A 23,872-nucleotide genomic window follows, 5' to 3' on the forward strand; every position below is an offset into this window, starting at 1 on the left:
AGACGCTAAACTGACAGTTGACAGGTAGAAAACAAAGACGCTAAACTGACAGTTGACGGGTAGAAAACAAATATGCTAAACTGATAGTTGACAGGTAAAAAACAAAGATGCTGAACTGACAGTTGACAGGTAGAAAACAAAGATGCTCAACTGACAGTTGACAGGTAGAAAACAAAGATGCTAAACTGACAGTTGACAGGTAGGAAACAAAGATGCTAAACTGACAGTTGACAGGTAGAAAACAAAGATGCTAAACTGACAGTTGACAGGTAGAAAACAAAGATGCTAAACTGACAGTTGACAGGTAGAAAACAAAGATGCTAAACTGACAGTTGACAGGTAGAAAACAAAGATGCTCAACTGACAGTTGACAGGTAGAAAACAAAGACGCTAAACTGACAGTTGACAGGTAGAAAACAAATATGCTAAACTGACAGGTAGAAAAGAAAGATGCTAAACTGACAGTTGACAGGTAGAAAACAAAGACGCTAAACTGACAGTTGACAGGTAGAAAACAAAGACGCTAAACTGACAGTTGACAGGTAAGAAACAAAGATGCTAAACTGACAGTTGACAGGTAGAAAACAAAGACGCTAAACTGACAGTTGACAGGTAGAAAACAAAGACGCTAAACTGACAGTTGACAGGTAAGAAACAAAGATGCTAAACTGACAGTTGACAGGTAGAAAACAAAGATGCTAAACTGACAGTTGACAGGTAGAAAAGAAAGATGCGAAACTGACAGTTGACAGGTAGAAAACAAAGATGCTAAACTGACAGTTGACAGGTAGAAAACAAAGATGCTAAACTGACAGTTGACAGGTAGAAAACAAAGATGCTCAACTGACAGTTGACAGGTAGAAAACAAAGACGCTAAACTGACAGTTGACAGGTAGAAAACAAATATGCTAAACTGACAGGTAGAAAAGAAAGATGCTAAACTGACAGTTGACAGGTAGAAAACAAAGATGCTAAACTGACAGTTGACAGGTAGAAAACAAAGATGCTAAACTGACAGTTGACAGGTAGAAAACAAAGATGCTCAACTGACAGTTGACAGGTAGAAAACAAAGATGCTGCTAAACTGACAGTTGACAGGTAGAAAACAAAGATGCTCAACTGACAGTTGACAGGTAGAAAACAAAGATGCTAAATTGACAGTTGACAGGTAGAAAACAAAGATGCTAAACTGACAGTTGACAGGTAGAAAACAAAGACGCTAAATTGACAGTTGACAGGTAGAAAACAAAGATGCTAAATTGACAGTTGACAGGTAGAAAACAAAGATGCTCAACTGACAGTTGACAGGTAGAAAACAAAGATGCTAAATTGACAGTTGACAGGTAGAAAACAAAGATCCTAGACTGACAGTTGACAGGTAGAAAAGAAAGACGCTAAACTGACAGTTGACAGGTAGAAAACAAGACGCTAAACTGACAGTTGACGGGTAGAAAACAAATATGCTTAACTGACAGTTGACAGGTAGAAAACAAAGATGCTAAACTGACAGTTGACAGGTAGAAAACAAAGATGCTCAACTGACAGTTGACAGGTAGAAAACAAAGATGCTGCTAAACTGACAGTTGACAGGTAGAAAACAAAGATGCTCAACTGACAGTTGACAGGTAGAAAACAAAGATGCTAAATTGACAGTTGACAGGTAGAAAACAAAGATGCTAAACTGACAGTTGACAGGTAGAAAACAAAGACGCTAAATTGACAGTTGACAGGTAGAAAACAAAGATGCTAAATTGACAGTTGACAGGTAGAAAACAAAGATGCTCAACTGACAGTTGACAGGTAGAAAACAAAGATGCTAAATTGACAGTTGACAGGTAGAAAACAAAGATCCTAGACTGACAGTTGACAGGTAGAAAAGAAAGACGCTAAACTGACAGTTGACAGGTAGAAAACAAGACGCTAAACTGACAGTTGACGGGTAGAAAACAAATATGCTTAACTGACAGTTGACAGGTAGAAAACAAAGATGCTAAACTGACAGTTGACAGGTAGAAAACAAAGATGCTCAACTGACAGTTGACAGGTAGAAAACAAAGATGCTAAATTGACAGTTGACAGGTAGAAAACAAAGATGCTAAACTGACAGTTGACAGGTAGAAAACAAAGACGCTAAACTGACAGTTGACAGGTAGAAAAGAAAGATGCTCAACTGACAGTTGACAGGTAGAAAACAAAGATGCTAAACTGACAGTTGACAGGTAGAAAACAAAGATGCTAAACTGACAGTTGACAGGTAGAAAACAAAGATGCTAAACTGACAGTTGACAGGTAGAAAACAAATATGCTAAACTGACAGTTGACAGGTAGAAAACAAATATGCTAAACTGACAGTTGACAGGTAGAAAACAAATATGCTAAACTGACAGGTAGAAGAGAAAGATGCTAAACTGACGGTTGACAGGTAGAAAACAAAGATGCTAAACTGACAGTTGACAGGTAGAAAACAAAGATGCTAAATTGACAGTTGACAGGTAGGAAACAAAGATGCTAAACTGACAGTTGACAGGTAGAAAACAAAGATGCTAAACTGACAGTTGACAGGTAGAAAACAAAGATGCTAAACTGACAGTTGACAGGTAGAAAACAAATATGCTAAACTGACAGTTGACAGGTAGAAAACAAAGATGCTAAACTGACAGTTAACAGATAGAAAACAAATATGCTAAACTGACAGTTGACAGGTAGAAAAGAAAGATGCTAAACTGACAGTTGACAGGTAGAAAACAAATATGCTAAACTGACAGGTAGAAAAGAAAGATGCTAAACTGACAGTCGACAGGTAGAAAACAAGGATGCTAAACTGACAGTTGACAGGTAGAAAACAAAGATGCTAAACTGACAGTTGACAGGTAGAAAAGAAAGATGCGAAACTGACAGTTGACAGGTAGAAAACAAAGATGCTAAACTGACAGTTGACAGGTAGAAAACAAAGATGCTAAACTGACAGTTGACAGGTAGAAAACAAAGACGCTAAACTGACAGTTGATAGGTAGAAAACAAAGATGCTAAACTGACAGGTAGAAGAGAAAGATGCTAAACTGACAGTTGACAGGTAGAAAACAAAGATGCTAAACTGACAGTTGACAGGTAGAAAACAAAGACGCTAAACTGACAGTTGATAGGTAGAAAACAAAGATGCTATACTGACAGTTGACAGGTAGAAAACAAAGATGCTAAACTGACAGTTGACAGTTAGAAAACAATGATGCTAAACTGACAGTTGACAGGTAGAAAACAAAGACACTAAACTGACAGTTGACAGGTAGAAAACAAATATGCTAAACTGACAGGTAGAAAAGAAAGATGCTAAACTGACAGTTGACAGGTAGAAAAGAAAGATGCTAAACTGACAGTTGACAGGTAGAAAACAAAGACGCTAAACTGACAGTTGACAGGTAGAAAACAAAGATGCTAAACTGACAGTTGACAGGTAGAAAATGAAGATGCTAAACTGACAGTTGACAGGTAGAAAACAAAGACGCTAAACTGACAGTTGACAGGTAGAAAACAAAGATGCTAAATTGACAGTTGACAGGTAGAAAAGAAAGATGCTAAACTGACAGTTGACAGGTAGAAAACAACGATGCTAAACTGATAATTGACAGGTAGAAAACAAATATGCTAAACTGACAGTTGACATGTAGAAAACAAAGATGCTAAACTGACAGTTGACAGGTAGAAAACAAATATGCTAAACTGACAGGTAGAAAAGAAATATGCTAAACTGACAGTTGACAGGTAGAAAACAAAGACACTAAACTGACAGTTGACAGGTAGAAAACAAATATGCTAAACTGACAGGTAGAAAAGAAAGATGCTAAACTGACAGTTGACAGGTAGAAAAGAAAGATGCTAAACTGACAGTTGACAGGTAGAAAACAAAGACGCTAAACTGACAGTTGACAGGTAGAAAACAAAGATGCTAAACTGACAGTTGACAGGTAGAAAATGAAGATGCTAAACTGACAGTTGACAGGTAGAAAACAAAGACGCTAAACTGACAGTTGACAGGTAGAAAACAAAGATGCTAAATTGACAGTTGACAGGTAGAAAAGAAAGATGCTAAACTGACAGTTGACAGGTAGAAAACAACGATGCTAAACTGATAATTGACAGGTAGAAAACAAATATGCTAAACTGACAGTTGACATGTAGAAAACAAAGATGCTAAACTGACAGTTGACAGGTAGAAAACAAATATGCTAAACTGACAGGTAGAAAAGAAATATGCTAAATTGACAGTTGACAGGTAGAAAACAAAGATGCTAAACTGACAGTTGACAGGTAGAAAAGAAAGATGCTAAACTGACAGTTGACAGGTACAAAACAAAGATGCTAAACTGACAGTTGACAGGTAGAAAACAAATATGCTAAACTGACAGTTGACAGGTAGAAAAGAAAGATGCTAAACTGACAGTTGACAGGTAGAAAACAAATATGCTAAACTGACAGGTAGAAAAGAAAGATGGATGCTAAACTGACAGTTGACAGGTAGAAAACGAAGATGCCAAACTGACAGTTGACAGGTAGAAAACAAAGATGCTCAACTGACAGTTGACAGGTAGAAAACAAAGATGCTCAACTGACAGTTGACAGGTAGAAAACAAAGATGCGAAACTGACAGTTGACAGGTAGAAAACAAAGATGCTAAACTGACAGTTGACAGGTAGAAAAGAAAGACGCTAAACTGACAGTTGACAGGTAGAAAACAAAGATGCTAAACTGACAGTTGACGGGTAGAAAACAAAGATGCTAAACTGACAGTTGACAGGTAGAAAACAAAGATGCTAAACTGACAGTTGATAGGTAGAAAACAAAGATGCTAAACTGACAGTTGACAGGTAGAAAACAAAGATGCTAAACTGACAGTTGACAGGTAGAAAACAAAGATGCTAAACTGACAGTTGACAGGTAGAAAACAAAGATGCTAAACTAACAGTTGACACGTAGAAAACAAAGATGCTAAACTGACAGTTGACAGGTAGAAAAGAAAGATGCTAAACTGACAGTTGACAGGTAGAAAACAAAGATGCTCAACTGACAATTGACAGGTAGAAAACAAAGATGCTCAACTGACAGTTGACAGGTAGAAAACAAAGATGCTAAACTGACAGTTGACAGGTAGAAAACAAAGATGCTAAACTGACAGTTGACAGGTAGAAAACAAAGATGCTCAACTGACAATTGACAGGTAGAAAACAAAGATGCTCAACTGACAGTTGACAGGTAGAAAACAAAGATGCTAAACTGACAGTTGACAGGTAGAAAACAAAGATGCTAAACCGACAGTTGACAGGTAGAAAACAAATACGCTAAACTGACAGTTGACAGGTAGAAAACAAATACGCTAAACTGACAGTTGACAGGTAGAAAACAAATATGCTAAACTGACAGGTAGAAAACAAAGATGCTAAACTGACAGTTGACAGGTAGAAAACAAAGATGCTAAACTGACAGTTGACAGGTAGAAAAGAAAGATGCTAAACTGACAGTTGACAGGTACAAAACAAAGATGCTAAACTGACAGTTGACAGGTAGAAAACAAATATGCTAAACTGACAGTTGACAGGTAGAAAAGAAAGATGCTAAACTGACAGTTGACAGGTAGAAAACAAATATGCTAAACTGACAGGTAGAAAAGAAAGATGGATGCTAAACTGACAGTTGACAGGTAGAAAACGAAGATGCTAAACTGACAGTTGACAGGTAGAAAACAAAGATGCTCAACTGACAGTTGACAGGTAGAAAACAAAGATGCTCAACTGACAGTTGACAGGTAGAAAACAAAGATGCGAAACTGACAGTTGACAGGTAGAAAACAAAGATGCTAAACTGACAGTTGACAGGTAGAAAAGAAAGACGCTAAACTGACAATTGACAGGTAGAAAACAAAGATGCGAAACTGACAGTTGACAGGTAGAAAACAAAGATGCTAAACTGACAGTTGACAGGTAGAAAACAAAGATGCTAAACTGACAGTTGACAGGTAGAAAACAAAGATGCTAAACTAACAGTTGACACGTAGAAAACAAAGATGCTAAACTGACAGTTGACAGGTAGAAAACAAAGATGCTAAACCGACAGTTGACAGGTAGAAAAGAAAGATGCTAAACTGACAGTTGACAGGTAGAAAACAAAGATGCTCAACTGACAGTTGACAGGTAGAAAACAAAGATGCTAAACTGACAGTTGACAGGTAGAAAACAAAGATGCTAAACCGACAGTTGACAGGTAGAAAACAAAGATGCTAAACTGACAGTTGACAGGTAGAAAACAAATACGCTAAACTGACAGTTGACAGGTAGAAAACAAATATGCTAAACTGACAGGTAGAAAACAAAGATGCTAAACTGACAGTTGACAGGTAGAAAACAAAGATGCTAAACTGACAGTTGACAGGTAGAAAACAAATATGCTAAGCGAGCGAGGGGAAAAAAAGCACGCCAAAAGTCGTCAAAAGTGTGGGAGTATTTCAATAAACGGCCTAATAATGTTGTAGCGGTGAACAGCTGTCTCGTCAGCTGACGCGCGAGCTCGCAACCGTGGCTGCTTAGCAACCAGCCAAACCCCACTTAATAAAATTATATTTTATCTTAGAGCACATCCGCATCCCTATTCACCTAGGCAACCCCAGGAAATGTATATAATTCGGCATTATTTCGGCCAGTCGGCTTATATGATCAGAGCCGATCAGTTTACGTTCACGCGCAGGTATAACGCGGCGCGCTCCCGTCTCATCTGCTGGTGCGCGAGCCCGGTAATTAGACCGCTGTGTCAAATCAAGGAGTACAAAAGACGCCAGCGCAGAGTGGAAAAAGGTTTAGTTCATTACAGATAACCCAGAGTTGTGCCAAAAGTATGTAAGATTTAATATTTCTCTTCGTGGGTGTGGCGCACTTGTTGCGCTGTAGAGAGGAGGGGGGGGGGGGGGGGGGGGAGTTGTGTGCATGTAGCGTGCTTAGTCTGGAGGCTAAATACACACAGTGTGTTATGTAACTGTTGTTTAGTGTTGATATTCTTTGCTTAGTTTGATAAATGTTGGAGCAGTTTGCTTCATCAGGAGGGTGAAGTCGCTCAACTTCAAGTGTTGGATTTAACTGTGTTGGATCATTGGCTGCTGGTGAGGCAATAGAAAAAGGGGCATTTTTCTACTAGTAGACAGCGTTTAAGATTGAGTGTTTCACTGCTAAATTAATAATATATTTATATTGAATATGGATTTTAAATATGTATCTAAATAGGTGGTTAATTGGTTAGGTATTTATGTATTTGCATATTGGGTTTTCTGTTGCATTTATCTATTGTGTTTCTGGTGTTAAATGTATTTTATATGTATCTTGGTGCATTTATGTTGAGACAATTTATTTAAAATCTGTTTTAACTTAAAGGGAAAAGATGTGTCCATTTTCTTGCACTTGTTTAATGGTTAAGAGTTTGATAGCCTAATTAATAGTTGTAAATTATGGGATTGATAATTGATTGATTTTTTACAGCATGTTTATCTTGTGGTGTTTTGTCCTTAAAGGTTTTTCACCTACTAAAGAAGCTAAAGGCTACTAAAGACAGCTAATGACAGCTAAAGAAACTAAAGTCTACTAACACTGCTAAAGACTGCTAAAAAGACTAAAGAAGAAAAAAGAAGCTGTTTCTTGCAAACTAAAGGAAAATAAAAGGAATAAGTAACTACGGTCTGGTCTTTTGAGTGAAATCCAGAAGCCACATTCAGCATTGGTACATCCCTTCAAGTGTGGGATAAGCACAGCGAAAAAAGCAAAACACTTGACAGTTGTTGTATGCACACTGTGTCGAGCGGAAATGGCCTATCATAGCAGCACAACGGCTATGAACGAACATTTGAAAAGAAAACACCCGACAGCGTTCTTGCCATCACCATCAACTAGTCAATCGTCCGCGTGAGTATACGTTGTCATCATTACACAAAATCATGAATGTGTCATTTGTATCTGCGTTGTAAATTCATAAACTAAAACACTGTTTCGCTCTGAGAGGCGCGTTTGGCGTGCCTGTTCAGTGTTTACAAAGACGCGCTCCTCTTTAACGCTAACGTTAACTAGTTGTGCAAATACCTTTTACAACATTAACAGTTACATATACTATGTACAAACCAACAATTAACTTTCACTTTAATCATACTATCATTGTTGTGTTATTAAGCAAAATAAGCAATACTTTTACTTTTGTTGAAATGTTTACACTGTTACGGAATATTTCGTTTTGCACTTTTTTGTATTGGATGTTTATCTTTATTTTTGCACATTTTAAAGCAAAATAAGCAATACTTTTACTTTTGAAATGCTTATACTATTGTAGAATATTAAGATTTGCACTGGATGTTTACTTTTATATTTGCACATTAAAAAGCAAATAAGCTACTTTTAATTTTGTTAAATGTTAAAAGTTTTAAATGTTTACATTGTTACAGAATATTTTGTCATGTTGTTGTCAATGTTGACTGAGTGGCCATACTTTTTTTTTTGTAAATAAAAGTCATGCCTTTTGAAAAAACTGGCTAACATTTATTTTTTCATCTTCATTTTAAATCAAAAAAATAATCGGTAAAAGGAAAAATAATCTATAGATTAATCGAAAAAAATAATCTATAGATCAACTGATTAATCGAAAAAAATAATCTATAGATTAATCGATAGAAAAATAATCGTTAGCTGCAGCCTTAAAAATAATCTAAAACTGGTGAAGTTAAATGGAAAATAACTTTATAGTATAATCACTGGATACATATAACAAGTCCTGTTGGAACTTGAAATCTCCATCTCCATAGAGCAGGTCAGCAGCAGGAAGCATGAAGTGCTCTAAAACTTGCTGGTAGACGGCTGCGTTGACCCTGGATCTCAGGAAACAGAGTGGACCGACACCAGCAGATGACATGGCACCCCAAACCATCACTGATGGTGGAAACTTTACACTAGACTTCAGGCAACGTGGATCCTGTGCCTCTCCTGTCTTCCTCCAGACTCTGGGACCTCGATTTCCAAAGGAAATGCAAAATTTGCATGGTTGGGTGATGGTTTGGGGTGCCATGTCATCTGCTGGTGTCGGTCCACTCTGTTTCCTGAGATCCAGGGTCAACGCAGCCGTCTACCAGCAAGTTTTAGAGCACTTCATGCTTCCTGCTGCTGACCTGCTCTATGGAGATGGAGATTTCAAGTTCCAACAGGACTTGGCGCCTGCACACAGCGCAAAATCTACCCGTGCCTGGTTTACGGACCATGGTATTTCTGTTCTAAATTGGCCCGCCAACTCCCCTGACCTTAGCCCCATAGAAAATCTGTGGGGTATTGTGAAAAGGAAGATGCAGAATGCCAGACCCAAAAACGCAGAAGAGTTGAAGGCCACTATCAGAGCAACCTGGGCTCTCATAACACCTGAGCAGTGCCAGAAACTCATCGACTCCATGCCACGCCGCATTAACGCAGTAATTGAGCCAAAAGGAGCTCCAACCAAGTATTGAGTATTGTACATGCTCATATTTTTCATTTTCATACTTTTCAGTTGGCCAACATTTCTAAAAATCCCTTTTTTGTATTAGCCTTAAGTAATATTCTAATTTTGTGACACACGGAATTTTGGATTTTCATTTGTTGCCACTTCAAATCATCAAAATTAAATGAAATAAACATTTGAATGCATCAGTCTGTGTGCAATGAATAAATATAATGTACAAGTTACACCTTTTGAATGCAATTACTGAAATAAATCAAGTTTTTCAAAATATTCTAATTTACTGGCTTTTACCTGTATTGGCAAAGCTTTGCAGATATATTTTTGAGACCAGTCCAGCATAGAACATTCTATCGCGCCGCCAAAATGGTCTGTGTCCCCCGATCAAAACCCCTCTCCTCTTCCTCCCCCCCCTGGCAGTCATGTCTCTCTTAGCCAAAACAAATGCTTATTATCGCTCTCTCTAACATTCCTCACTTCAAGGTTAAGCACACAGTTTTGCAGACAACCAAAAGACCACAATTGGAAGAACACGAGCTGTTTTCAAATATGATTATGAAATAAAACACTTAAATTCGGATATATGTAAATATCTGCCTCCGACACTACTTGTCCAAAGCATATGTTTATCTTCTTGTGTCTCGCAGACCCCTGTGAAAAAGCTCGACCTCCTTAGCTGCAGGAATGGCGCTCTAAGATGAAGGAAAAGCCAAAGGCCCCCTACATTAAAGTGGAAGATGAGGAGCTAGAGGCTCCCCACATTAAGGTGGAAGAGGAGGAGGCAGAGACCCGCCACATTAAGGTGGAAGAGGAGGCACACAGCATCAGTCAAGGCCGAGAGAAGGTCCCAGTGGTTGGTGTCCCTGTGAAGAGTGAAGATGACCAAGTCAAAGGTGAAATTCAAGTCAAATATCAATTCGGGGAGAAAGTCTGCTGTTCAGGCTTGTCACTCGTACACAAAAACAAAAGCAGTGCCATGGATTCAACAAACAATCTGCAGCCTTGTTTATTAAAATGAGAATAATAAAGAAATACAGATCAATTTATAACAAATAATGACATTTAAATAACATTGTTTTTTTTTAGAAAACATTTAAAGGGGTCATCTATGACTTTTTACATTTGATTGATTGATTGATTGAGACTTTTATTAGTAGATTGCACAGTACAGTACATATTCCGTACAATTGACCACCCAATGGTAGCACCCCAATAAGTTTTTCCACTTCTTTAAGTCCACTTAAATTGATTCATGATACAGATATATACTATCAGATATACCAGGGGTGCTCACACTTTTTCTGCAGGCGAGCTACTTTTCAATTGATCAAGTCGTGGGGATCTACCTCATTCATATATATAATTTATATTTACTTATTTATGAAATATATGTTTTTGTTAACAAGTAAAAGGTGTTTAAAGATAATGAAAGCATGTTTAACACATATAGTTAATATGGTTAAAAAATTAAAGGTGTTTAATGATAATACAAGCATGCTTAATACATATAGTTAATATTGTTAACAAGTTAAAGGTGTTTAAAGATAATGCAAGCATGTTTAACACATAGTTAATATTGTTAAAAAATTAAAGGTGTTTAATGATAATACAAGAATGTTTAATACATATAGTTAATATTGTTAACAACTTAAAGGTGTTTAAAGATAATACAAGCATGTTTAACACATATAGTTAATATTGTTAATAAGTTAAAGGTGTTTAATGATAATACAAGCATGTTTAACACATATAGATTCCTTTCTTTCATGAAGACAAGAATATACAGGTAAAAGCCAGTAAATTAGAATATTTTGAAAAACTTGATTTATTTCAGTAATTGCATTCAAAAGGTGTAACTTGTACATTATATTTATTCATTGCACACAGACTGATGCATTCAAATGTTTATTTCATTTAATTTTGATGATTTGAAGTGGCAACAAATGAAAATCCAAAATTCCGTGTGTCACAAAATTAGAATATTACTTAAGGCTAATACAAAAAAGGGATTTTTAGAAATGTTGGCCAACTGAAAAGTATGAAAATGAAAAATATGAGCATGTACAATACTCAATACTTCGATGAGGTGGCGACTTGTCCAGGGTGTACCCCGCCTTCCGCCCGGTTGTAGCTGAGATAGGCTCCAGCGCCCCCCGCGACCCCAAAAGGGAATAAGCGGTAGAAAATGGATGGATGGATGGTTGGAGCTCCTTTTGCCTCAATTACTGCGTTAATGCGGCGTGGCATGGAGTCGATGAGTTTCTGGCACTGCTCAGGTGTTATGAGAGCCCAGGTTGCTCTGATAGTGGCCTTCAACTCTTCTGCGTTTTTGGGTCTGGCATTCTGCATCTTCCTTTTCACAATACCCCACAGATTTTCTATGGGGCTAAGGTCAGGGGAGTTGGCGGGCCAATTTAGAACAGAAATACCATGGTCCGTAAACCAGGCACGGGTAGATTTTGCGCTGTGTGCAGGCGCCAAGTCCTGTTGGAACTTGAAATCTCCATCTCCATAGAGCAGGTCAGCAGCAGGAAGCATGAAGTGCTCTAAAACTTGCTGGTAGACGGCTGCGTTGACCCTGGATCTCAGGAAACAGAGTGGACTGACACCAGCAGATGACATGGCACCCCAAACCATCACCCAACCATGCAAATTTTGCATTTCCTTTGGAAATCGAGGTCCCAGAGTCTGGAGGAAGACAGGAGAGGCACAGGATCCACGTTGCCTGAAGTCTAGTGTAAAGTTTCCACCATCAGTGATGGTTTGGGGTGCCATGTCATCTGCTGGTGTCGGTCCACTCTGTTTCCTGAGATCCAGCTTATGTGTGACTCCCATCTACTGGTCACACTTATCATTTCACCATGTACTAAATAAAACAGCTTTGAGGTCGGTAAGCACAACCAAAATGATTCCACTCATTAGTTTAAGGTGCACTGTCAAGTTTTGAGGAAATTAAAGGACTTAAAACTCATTTGTATACTCTAGCCTTTAAATAGACCCCCTGTTAGACCAGTTGATCTGCCGTTTTTTTTCTTTTCTCCTCTGCTCCCCTTTTCCTTGAGGGAGGGGTGGGGGGGGGCACAGGTCCGGTGGCCATGGATGAAGTGCTGGCTGTCCAGAGTCGGGACCCGGGGTGGACCGCTCGCCTGTGCATCGGCTGGGAACATCTCTGCGCTGCTGACCCGTCTCCGCTCGGGATGGTGTCCTGCTGGCCCCACTATGGACTGGACTCTTACTATTATGTTGGATCCACTATGGACTGGACTCTCACACTATTATGTTAGATCCACTATGGACTGGACTCTCACACTATTATGTTAGATCCACTATGGACTGGACTCTCACACTATTATGTTAGATCCACTATGGACTGGACTCTCACACTATTATGTTAGATCCACTATGGACTGGACTCTCACACTATTATGTTAGATCCACTATGGACTGGACTCTCACTATTATGTTAGATCCACTATGGACTGGACTCTCACTATTATGTTAGATCCACTATGGACTGGACTCTCACTATTATGTTAGATCCACCATGGACTGGACTCTCACACTATTATGTTAGATCCACTATGGACTGGACTCTCACTATTATGTTAGATCCACTATGGACTGGACTCTCACACTATTATGTTAGATCCACTATGGACTGGACTCTCACTATTATGTTAGATCCACTATGGACTGGACTCTCACTATTATGTTAGATCCACTATGGACTGGACTCTCACTATTATGTTAGATCCACCATGGACTGGACTCTCACACTATTATGTTAGATCCACTATGGACTGGACTCTCACTATTATGTTAGATCCACCATGGACTGGACTCTCACACTATTATGTTAGATCCACTATGGACTGGACTCTCACTATTATGTTAGATCCACTATGGACTGGACTCTCACTATTATGTTGGATCCACCATGGACTGGACTCTCACTATTATGTTAGATCCACCATGGACTGGACTCTTACTATTATGTTAGATCCACTATGGACTGGACTCTCACTATTATGTTAGATCCACTATGGACTGGACTCTCACTATTATGTTAGATCCACTATGGACTGGACTCTTACTATTATGTTGGATCCACTATGGACTGGACTCTCACACTATTATGTTAGATCCACTATGGACTGGACTCTCACACTATTATGTTGGATCCACTATGGACTGGACTCTCACACTATTATGTTAGATCCACTATGGACTGGACTCTCACTATTATGTTAGATCCACTATGGACTGGACTCTCACACTATTATGTTAGATCCACTATGGACTGGACTCTCACACTATTATGTTAGATCCACTATGGACTGGACTCTCACACTATTATGTTAGATCCACTATGGACTGGACTCTCACACTATTATGTTAGATCCACTATGGACTGGACTCTCACACTATTATGTTAGATCCACTATGGACTGGACTCTCACTATTATGTTAGATCCACCATGGACTGGACTCTCACACTATTATGTTAGATCCACTATGGACTGGACTCTCACAATATTATGTCAGACCCACTCGACATCCATTGCTTTCGGTCTCCCCTAGAGGGGCGGGGGGGTTACCCACATATGCGGTCCTCTCCAAGGTTTCTCATAGTCATTCACATCGACGTCCAACTGGGGTGAGTTTTTCCTTGCCCTTATGTGGGCTTTGTACCGAGGATGTCGTTGTGGCTTGTGCAGCCCTTTGAGACACTTGTGATTTAGGGCTATATAAATAAACATTGATTGCATTGATAAATACGGTAACTTGATGTGCTACCAAAAAGCTTACCAGACCTCCACCTGACGTTTTTGTCGTATCCACACATCTTCACGACAAGATGATATTCCAAAACAACGTGTTTGTCTTTTTGTGTCCTGCAGAAGTCTGTAAAGAAAAGCTTACCCCCCCTGAGCTGCAAAAGTGGAGCTCAAAAGTGGAGCATGAGGAGCCTCAGCCCCCCCTTATTAAAGTGGAAGAGGAGGAGACAGAGGCCCCCCTCCACATTAAAGTGGAAGACTGCATCAGTCAAGGCCTGGAGAAGTTTCCGGTGATTGGTGTCCCTGTGAAGGGTGAAGGTGAGGAGGTTAAAGGTGAACGTGAGGGAAAGAGCGAGGTGGAGACAACAGAATCTGAGGGAGACCACTGTGGAAGAGCTCAGGCAGAGACCTTGTCGCACTCTACTGGCGCTGACGACGAAGACTTAAAAGCTGACAAGACTCGCTTCAAATGCTCTCAGTGCGACAAAAGCTTTCGCCGGCGGTGTCATCAGCGAAGACACACGAAAACACACACCGGAGAGAAACCATTTCGCTGTTCAGTGTGCAACAAATGTTTTGTAAGGAAAGACGAGTGTAAGATCCACGTGGAAAAACACACCGGGGGATTATCGTTTTCCTGTTCAGCCTGTGGTAAAAGTTTTGCGCACAGAAGCAAACTAAAAAGACACATGAAAACGCACTCTGGGAAGAAACCATATACATGTTCATTCTGCGGTCAGGAATTCAGTGCAAAGCAGACCTTGAAAACACACAGAAGAAAACACACTGGAGAGAAACCCTTCTCCTGTTCAATCTGCGGTAGAGGTTTTGCACGGAATTCGCACTTGGTAAGACACGCGCAAATACACACCGAAGAGAAACCTTTTTGCTGTTCAGTCTGCGGTGTGGGCTTCAGAAGAAAACATTATTTGCTCCAACACATGAGAACACACACGGGTGAGAAAGTGTTCAGTTGCGGTGTGTGCAATGCAGGGTTCTCTTATAAGTACCAGGCTAACAACCACAAGTGTGCAGGAGCAGTGGGGGGGGGGGGGAAGCTGTGTGACTTTAAATAAGCTGTAAAGACTGTGAAAACATAATGCAGGGGTCTCCAGATACGGTCCGCCAGCGTCCAAAATCCGGCCGCGGTTAGTCTTTAGTTAAAAAAAATAAATATATATATATATTGTTGCGTTTTGGACCAGTTGTTCCTCCCAGGGAATTCAAGTCACAATTCGCTCCCAAGCTCTTTACGACACTTAAAAGCTGAGTTGAAAAACCACCAGAGACAGAATAGGTATTTTGTTGTATATTTTCAAAGCTTTGCCAATATACATTTTGAGACCAGTCTAACCCTAGAACGTTCTATCGCGCCTCCTCCCAAAATGGTCTGTCTTCCCAACGCCAAAAACCCCTCTTTCCTTCCCCCTCCCTAGCCATAATACAAGCACAACGTCTCCCTAGCCATAATGCATTCCAAAGAACTCAAGGTTAACACACACAGTATACTTGCTGACAGAGCATCAAGAGAAGAAATGGAAAACACGAGCTGTTTTCAAATATGACTAAGAAATGAAAGAAGTACAACTTAAATTCGGATATATGTAAATATCTGCCTCCGACAATATATATATATATATATATATATATATATGTATGTGTGGGGAAAAAAATCACAAGACTATTTCATCTCTACAGGCCTGTTTCATGAGGGGGGGTACCCTCAATCGTCAGGAGATTTTAATGGGAGCATTCGTATACCATGGTTTATATAGGGCACAGAGTGGGTGGGTACAGGCTGGCCTAGGGGCGTGGTGATTGGCTCATGTGTTACCTAGGAGGTGTTTCCGTCTATGGCGGCATGTTGTTACAATTTCGCTGCGCTTGTTGAGGGATGACAGGTCTGGACGGTAAATAATAAACAGTTTCTCTTTCAAGCATAGGTTGCATCTTTTATTACCACTATTGTAAGGTGTGCTGGATGCAAGAATTTGCCATGTTATTGAATATTCAACATTATTGTCTTTGAGGTCCCAAATGTGTTTGCTGAGTTCTGTGGTATTTCGCAGGTTTTTGTTCCTGAAAGAAGCCTTGTGGTTGTTCCATCTGGTTTTGAATTCACCCTCGGTTAATCCTACATATGTGTCGGATGTGTTAATGTCCTTGCGTATTACCTTAGATTGGTAGACAACTGATGTTTGTAAGCATCCCCCGTTGAGGGGGCAATCAGGTTTCTTTCGACAGTTACATGCTTTGTTGGTTTTGGAGTCGTTCTGACTGGGGGTCGACGGCTCATTTGCAATTGTTTTGTTGTGGTTTGAGATGATTTGTCGTATATTGTTCATGCAGCTGTAGCTCGAATGCTCCCATTAAAATCTCCTGACGATTGAGGGTACCCCCCCTCATGAAACAGGCCTGTAGAGATGAAATAGTCTTGTGATTTTTTTTCACCACACAAACATATATTGCGCTCTACTACGGTATCGAGCACTATTTTTTGGATAACCTTATTAAGACATATATATATATATATATATATATATATATATATATATATATATATATATATATATATATATATATATATATATATATATATATATATATATATATATTTGCAGCACATTCACTCTATTTTTCTTTATACCATATGACTTTGGGTGTGGCTCATTGGGCGGGTCGCGCGGGTCAGATTTACTCACTGCACGTCTGTACGCTTAAAAAAAAAGTAAAAATTATATTTGCTAGCCATTAATTGCAGCTCAAATGTATGTTTTTTTTCCCCTCAATCCAGTATATGACCATTATAAGACACCAACACATATACCAGTGCAGTATCAATACAGCTAGTGAGTGTGCCATACCCTCACCAAGGCATAAAAAAAAAAAAATGTTATTTTTTTTGGGAGGGGGAATAATGCATATTTTGTATGTTTTCCATAGAAAAAAACCTAAGTTTTATTCAACAAAACTGCATAAAACCTAAAAAATTTCAAACATAAAGTGGTGTCAAACTGGTTTTCATTGAGGGCCGTTTACCTGTATCTCACCTTTTTTGTAAGGTGCGCCGGAAGTTGTCAGACCCGTCAGCGATCCTGTTCTGTCTCCCTGTAATGTTTGTCTGATCTTGAATGTGGTTGTGCTGAAAAATTTAATTTCCCCTCGGGGATAAATAAAGTATTTCTGATTCTGATTCTGATTCTGATTTACTTTCACTTCTTTTAAAAATCAAATCGAAGCAAGCTCTAAAATCTAATTATCTTACCAGGCACTTTCTACATTACAGCATTTTTATGGTGAATAAAATGCAGTAAAATCATTAATAATATGTTTGTACTGGTAATACAATCCATCATATACATGTATTTATGATAATATGAATATGAATATAATTTTAATCAAATTAATAGTAACGGTAAATGTTCCTATTCACCTTACCTGAGAGTTGAACCCACAGGTGTTCAGAGAATAATATATATATATATATATATATATATTAGTGATGGGTCCGGCAACACCGATGCATCGGCGCATGCGTCGACCTCATAGAGCAAAACCCTGTGTCGGTGCGCGTATCGCTTTTAGAAAGTCACGTGACCGATCATGAGCTGTTTTGGTCACGTGACCGATACGCCAACTGTGACGCCTCCTCTGTGCCCTGTGAGCGGCTCTTTTCTACAGCCGGAGAAATAATAACTAAGAAGAGAAATCGTCTAAAATGTAATACGTCGGAAAAACTTCTTTTTTTTTAAATAAAAATGTGTAAAAAAAAAAAAAATTAAAAAAATTCCCAGTCCACAATCATCCACAACACGTTCTCTTAGATTTCCATGTTATGATACATGTTCACATTATTTATTGACTGTATCTAAAAAAGATAAAAATATATTTTTATTTAAATGAAGATATGAAATAATCCTAAATGACTTGGTTTATATTATTGTATATACTAGGGCAGGGGTCACCAACGCGGTGCCCGCGGTCACCAGGTAGCCCGTAAGGACCAGATCAGTCGCCCGCTGGCCTGTTCTAAAAATAGCTCAAAGAGCAGCACTTACCAGTGAGCTGCCTCTATTTTTTATATTTTATTTATTTACTAGCAAGCTGGTCTCGCTTTGCTCGACATTTTTAATTCTAAAAGAGACAAAACTCAAATAGAATTTGAAAATCCAAGAAAATATTTTAAAGACTTGGTCTTCACTTGGAATAAGCGGTAGAAAATGGATGGATGGATGGGTCTTCACTTGTTTAAATCAATTCATTTATTTTTTACTTTGCTTCTTATTACTTTTAGAAATACAATTTTAGAGAAAAAACACAACCTTAAAAATGATTTTAGGATTTTTAAACAAATATACCTTTTTACCTTTTAAATGTCTTCCTCTTCTTTCCTGACAATTTAAATCAATGTTCAAGTAAAAAAAATTTTTTTTTTTTTTTTGTAAAGAATAATAAATATTTTAGCTTCTGTTTTTTCGACGAAGAATATTTCTGAAATGTTTCTTCAAACTTCAAAATTCAAAAAAATTATTCTGGCAAATCTCGAAAATCTGTAGAATCAAATTTAAATCTTATTTCAAAGTATTTTGAATTTCTTTTAAAATTTTTGTTCTGGAAAATCTAGAAGAAATACTGATTTGTCTTTGTTAGAAATATAGCTTGGTCCAATTTGTTAAATATTCTAACAAAGTGCAGATTGGATTTTAACTAATTTAAAACATGTCATCAAAATTCTAAAATGTATCTTAATCAGGAAAAATTACTAATGATGTTCCATAAATTCGTTTTTTAATTTTTTCAAAAAGATTTAAATTAGCTAGTTTTTCTCTTCTTTTTGTCGGTTGAATTTTGAATTTTAAAGAGTCGAAATTGATAATAATTTTTTGTGTGTTTTCTCCTCTTTTAAATCGTTCAATTAAGTGTTTTTTTCATCATTTATTCTCTACAAAAAACCCTCTGTAAAAGGAAAAAAAAAATGTACGACGGAATGACAGACAGAAATACCCATTTTTTTATATATATACATTTATTTATTTAGCTATTCTTGTTTAAATCACACTTACGTGTAACTTACAAATGACAATATATTTATTTATTTAAGTGTGTATCAAACTGGTAGCCCTTCGCATTAATCAGTACCCAAGAAGTAGCTCTTGGTTTCAAAATTTAGGGCTATATAAATAAACATTGATTGATTGATTGAAAAAGGTTGGTGACCCCTGTACTAGGGCATCAAATCAGTGTCAATTGAGTCGGTCCATAGGTTGCCTGTAGGGATTTTTAATGTCCAGCAGATGTCAGTATTTAGTGACACAGTATCGACACAGTATCAATACAGTTTTGCAATGTGTCAAAACGCTTCATGACGCCTCATCAACCCATCACTAATATATATACAGGTAAAAGCCAGTAAATTAGAATATTTTGAAAAACTTGATTTATTTCAGTAATTGCATTCAAAAGGTGTAACTTGTACATTATATTTATTCATTGCACACAGACTGATGCATTCAAATGTTTATTTCATTTAATTTTGATGATTTGAAGTGGCAACAAATGAAAATCCAAAATTCCGTGTGTCACAAAATTAGAATATTACTTAAGGCTAATACAAAAAAGGGATTTTTAGAAATGTTGGCCAACTGAAAAGTATGAAAATGAAAAATATGAGCATGTACAATACTCAATACTTGGTTGGAGCTCCTTTTGCCTCAATTACTGCGTTAATGCGGCGTGGCATGGAGTCGATGAGTTTCTGGCACTGCTCAGGTGTTATGAGAGCCCAGGTTGCTCTGATAGTGGCCTTCAACTCTTCTGCGTTTTTGGGTCTGGCATTCTGCATCTTCCTTTTCACAATACCCCACAGATTTTCTATGGGGCTAAGGTCAGGGGAGTTGGCGGGCCAATTTAGAACAGAAATACCATGGTCCGTAAACCAGGCACGGGTAGATTTTGCGCTGTGTGCAGGCGCCAAGTCCTGTTGGAACTTGAAATCTCCATCTCCATAGAGCAGGTCAGCAGCAGGAAGCATGAAGTGCTCTAAAACTTGCTGGTAGACGGCTGCGTTGACCCTGGATCTCAGGAAACAGAGTGGACCGACACCAGCAGATGACATGGCACCCCAAACCATCACTGATGGGGGAAACTTTACACTAGACTTCAGGCAACGTGGATCCTGTGCCTCTCCTGTCTTCCTCCAGACTCTGGGACCTCGATTTCCAAAGGAAATGCAAAATTTGCATGGTTGGGTGATGGTTTGGGGTGCCATGTCATCTGCTGGTGTCGGTCCACTCTGTTTCCTGAGATCCAGGGTCAACGCAGCCGTCTACCAGCAAGTTTTAGAGCACTTCATGCTTCCTGCTGCTGACCTGCTCTATGGAGATGGAGATTTCAAGTTCCAACAGGACTTGGCGCCTGCACACAGCGCAAAATCTACCCGTGCCTGGTTTACGGACCATGGTATTTCTGTTCTAAATTGGCCCGCCAACTCCCCTGACCTTAGCCCCATAGAAAATCTGTGGGGTATTGTGAAAAGGAAGATGCAGAATGCCAGACCCAAAAACGCAGAAGAGTTGAAGGCCACTATCAGAGCAACCTGGGCTCTCATAACACCTGAGCAGTGCCAGAAACTCATCGACTCCATGCCACGCCGCATTAACGCAGTAATTGAGGCAAAAGGAGCTCCAACCAAGTATTGAGTATTGTACATGCTCATATTTTTCATTTTCATACTTTTCAGTTGGCCAACATTTCTAAAAATCCCTTTTTTGTATTAGCCTTAAGTAATATTCTAATTTTGTGACACACGGAATTTTGGATTTTCATTTGTTGCCACTTCAAATCATCAAAATTAAATGAAATAAACATTTGAATGCATCAGTCTGTGTGCAATGAATAAATATCATGTACAAGTTACACCTTTTGAATGCAATTACTGAAATAAATCAAGTTTTTCAAAATATTCTAATTTACTGGCTTTTACCTGTATATGTTGGTTTTTTTTTTTACAAAAAAATGTGTATTAATAGCACATGTTTTGTGTTGACGATAAATTAAACGGCATTAAAATCGATGGAGAAATAACCAAGTTATGATTCTTTTTCGGCATACATCGCATTGTATTGTATTGCCTCAAATGGGAAAGTGGCCCCTACCAAGATGGCCGCCACGTAGGCACGTAGTTAAGAAAGACCGCTACTACAGCGCGCTGACGAAACGGTTTTACTTACAAAAACATTTTGATTTCGGTAACAACGCCATACAAGACAGCACTATATTGTTCATCAAAAACACACCGTCTGGAGGAGCATCATCGATCATTTTGGATAAAAGTGATTTACCACTTCCTCCATTATACCGGAAATGACGATGAAATATGTTTCCGGTTACTATTCTTGGTTTTGTTTTGTTTTCTCTCCTCTTCTTCAACAACACATTTTTTCCTCTTACACCAAGTATGCCCGAATGTGTTTTCTAGTTATTATTTAAGAAAATTAAAAAAAGATTAAACACGAAGCAAAACCCGCTGTAACGCTAACTCCTTGCCAGAAAGTGGCGGTAATGAGCCTAACAAGTTTTAAGAAGAGGGCGAAGAAGAAATATGTCACGTGACCATTGTTAGCTAACACGTTTAATCACACTTTCAACAAGTTTACTGGCACAAAGCTGGCGGTATGTACATTCTTCTTCTTTAAAGTGGTTTTTGTCACAAACATTTGCGTTGGAAAAAATAGGTTGAATTCGCTAATGTATTACCTGAAAAGCTAATAATAGCCACACAGTAGCTTTTACATTTTTTTTTTCGCATTCACTTTTTTATCAAACAAAAACAAACATACCCAATTAATATATGGCGTCTAACACCAAATAGTTTTAAATATTAAAAAGTCAAATAAGCAAATTAAAAGTATACTTAAACTAGATGAGGTGTGAATGCTCCAATGCTGAAGTTAAACTGAAATGCTTTGAATGTTGATTGAAATGGAATTTCCAGGAAAACTGGAATTTGGTTTGGAACTTGGGAAAGTGTTAGTTGGATGAGTGGAATGTGTTGATGTTTGAATAGGTTGAAAATGTGGGAATTGTGCAACTTGGAAAAATGTCCCATTCATTTCAATGGGAACTTCCTGGAAATTGGGGGATTTTTGGAAAAGAAGGATTTTTCAGAAAATGATTAGGAGCATGAATGTCTTGAATGAGCTGAATTGGTTGGTGTTGGAATTGTTTAAATCGGGCAAGAAAAGTTGAAGTAGTAAATGGTATTAGGGAATTTCGGGAAAATCTGGAATTTTTTTGAACTTGGAAAAAGGGTAGTTTGAATTTCCAGAACGGTTTGAAGAATGTGGGAATTGTGGAAGTTTGGAAAATGGCCAATTCATCTCGAATGGGGAAAATGCAAAAAAATAAATAAAGGGAATTATGGGAAATCCGGGAATTTTTTTTTGGAATTGTTAAAGTAGATCACACAATTCCTGAACAGGTGGAATATTTAGAAGTTGGAACAGTTTGAATCAGAGGAAAAATGTGGGAGTTGTGGAACTTTGAAGAATGTTGCATTCATTTCAATGGGAACTTCATTATTAAAAAAGAAAACACATACATCACATACCACCATTTATTTTTAATTAATTAGTATTTTTCAACAATGGCATTTAAAATAAAAATCTGATTAAAATTCTTAGGGATCCAAAAGGCCCGCCAAAAATGTTACAATTGTCAAAAATAAGTCATAAATCAATACATATTATTTGTACTTTTAATGCTTAAATCTCAAGATCAACTTCAGATCCATCTATACGTTTACATTTTTTTTTAGGTTTTATGAAGTTTTGTTAAATAAAACATAGGGTTTTTTTCTATGGAAAACATACAAAATCTGCATTATTTCCCCCCAAAAATATTTCAAAATGAAATGTTTGATGTGAATTGGAGTCTTGGATAGGTCATAATTCATACCACCATTTATTTTTAATTAATTAGTATTTTTCAACAATGACATTTAAAATAAAAATCTGATTAAAATTCTTAGGGATCCAAAAGGCCCGCCAAAAATTTTAAAATTGTCAAAAATAAGTCATAAATCAATATATACTATTTGTACTTTTAACGCTTAAATCTCAAGATCAACTTCAGATCTATCTATACGTTTTAATTTTTTTTAGGTTTTATGCAGTTTTGTTAAATAAAACTTAGGTTTTTTTCTATGGAAAACATACAAAATATACATTATTTTCCCCCAAAAAATATTACAAAGTGAAATATTTGATGTGAAGTCATTGCAGCCATAAATAGGTCAAAATTTATACCACCATTTTAATTTTAATTAATTGTTATTTTTCAACAATAACATTTAAAATAAAAATCTGATTAAAATTCTTAGGGATCCAAAAGGACCGCCAAAAATGTAAAAAATGTAAAAAAAAATTCAAAAATCAATATATATTATTTGTACTTCAAACGCGTAAATCTCAAGATCAACTTCAGATCTATCTATACGTTTGAATTTTTTTTAGGTTTTATGCAGTTTTGTTAAATAAAACTTTGTTTTTTTTCTATGGAAAACATACAAAATATGCATTATTTTCCCCCAAAAA

The 23,872-nt window shown here is 37.8% G+C and overlaps 1 protein-coding gene across 3 annotated transcripts in view; it reads left to right on the plus strand.

Moving 5' to 3' along the window:
* The window catches only part of LOC133617990 (uncharacterized), a 152,400-nt gene that overhangs the window by 19,263 nt on the left and 109,265 nt on the right, over window positions 1-23,872 (plus strand). For 2 of the 3 annotated variants that reach the window (XM_061978430.1, XM_061978432.1), the window contains exons 2-3: window positions 10,149-10,394; window positions 14,403-15,955. In XM_061978430.1, coding sequence (XP_061834414.1) covers window positions 10,199-10,394; window positions 14,403-15,355 — 1,149 coding nt within the window. In that variant the 5' untranslated portion in view covers window positions 10,149-10,198 and the 3' untranslated portion in view covers window positions 15,356-15,955. Of the gene's footprint in view, window positions 1-10,148; window positions 10,395-14,402; window positions 15,956-23,872 lie in introns of those variants that run through there. The other variant, XM_061978433.1, reaches the window with a different exon arrangement.

The sequence above is a fragment of the Nerophis lumbriciformis genome, linkage group LG18 (assembly GCF_033978685.3).
Source record: "Nerophis lumbriciformis linkage group LG18, RoL_Nlum_v2.1, whole genome shotgun sequence".
NCBI classification, from domain to species: domain Eukaryota; kingdom Metazoa; phylum Chordata; class Actinopteri; order Syngnathiformes; family Syngnathidae; genus Nerophis; species Nerophis lumbriciformis.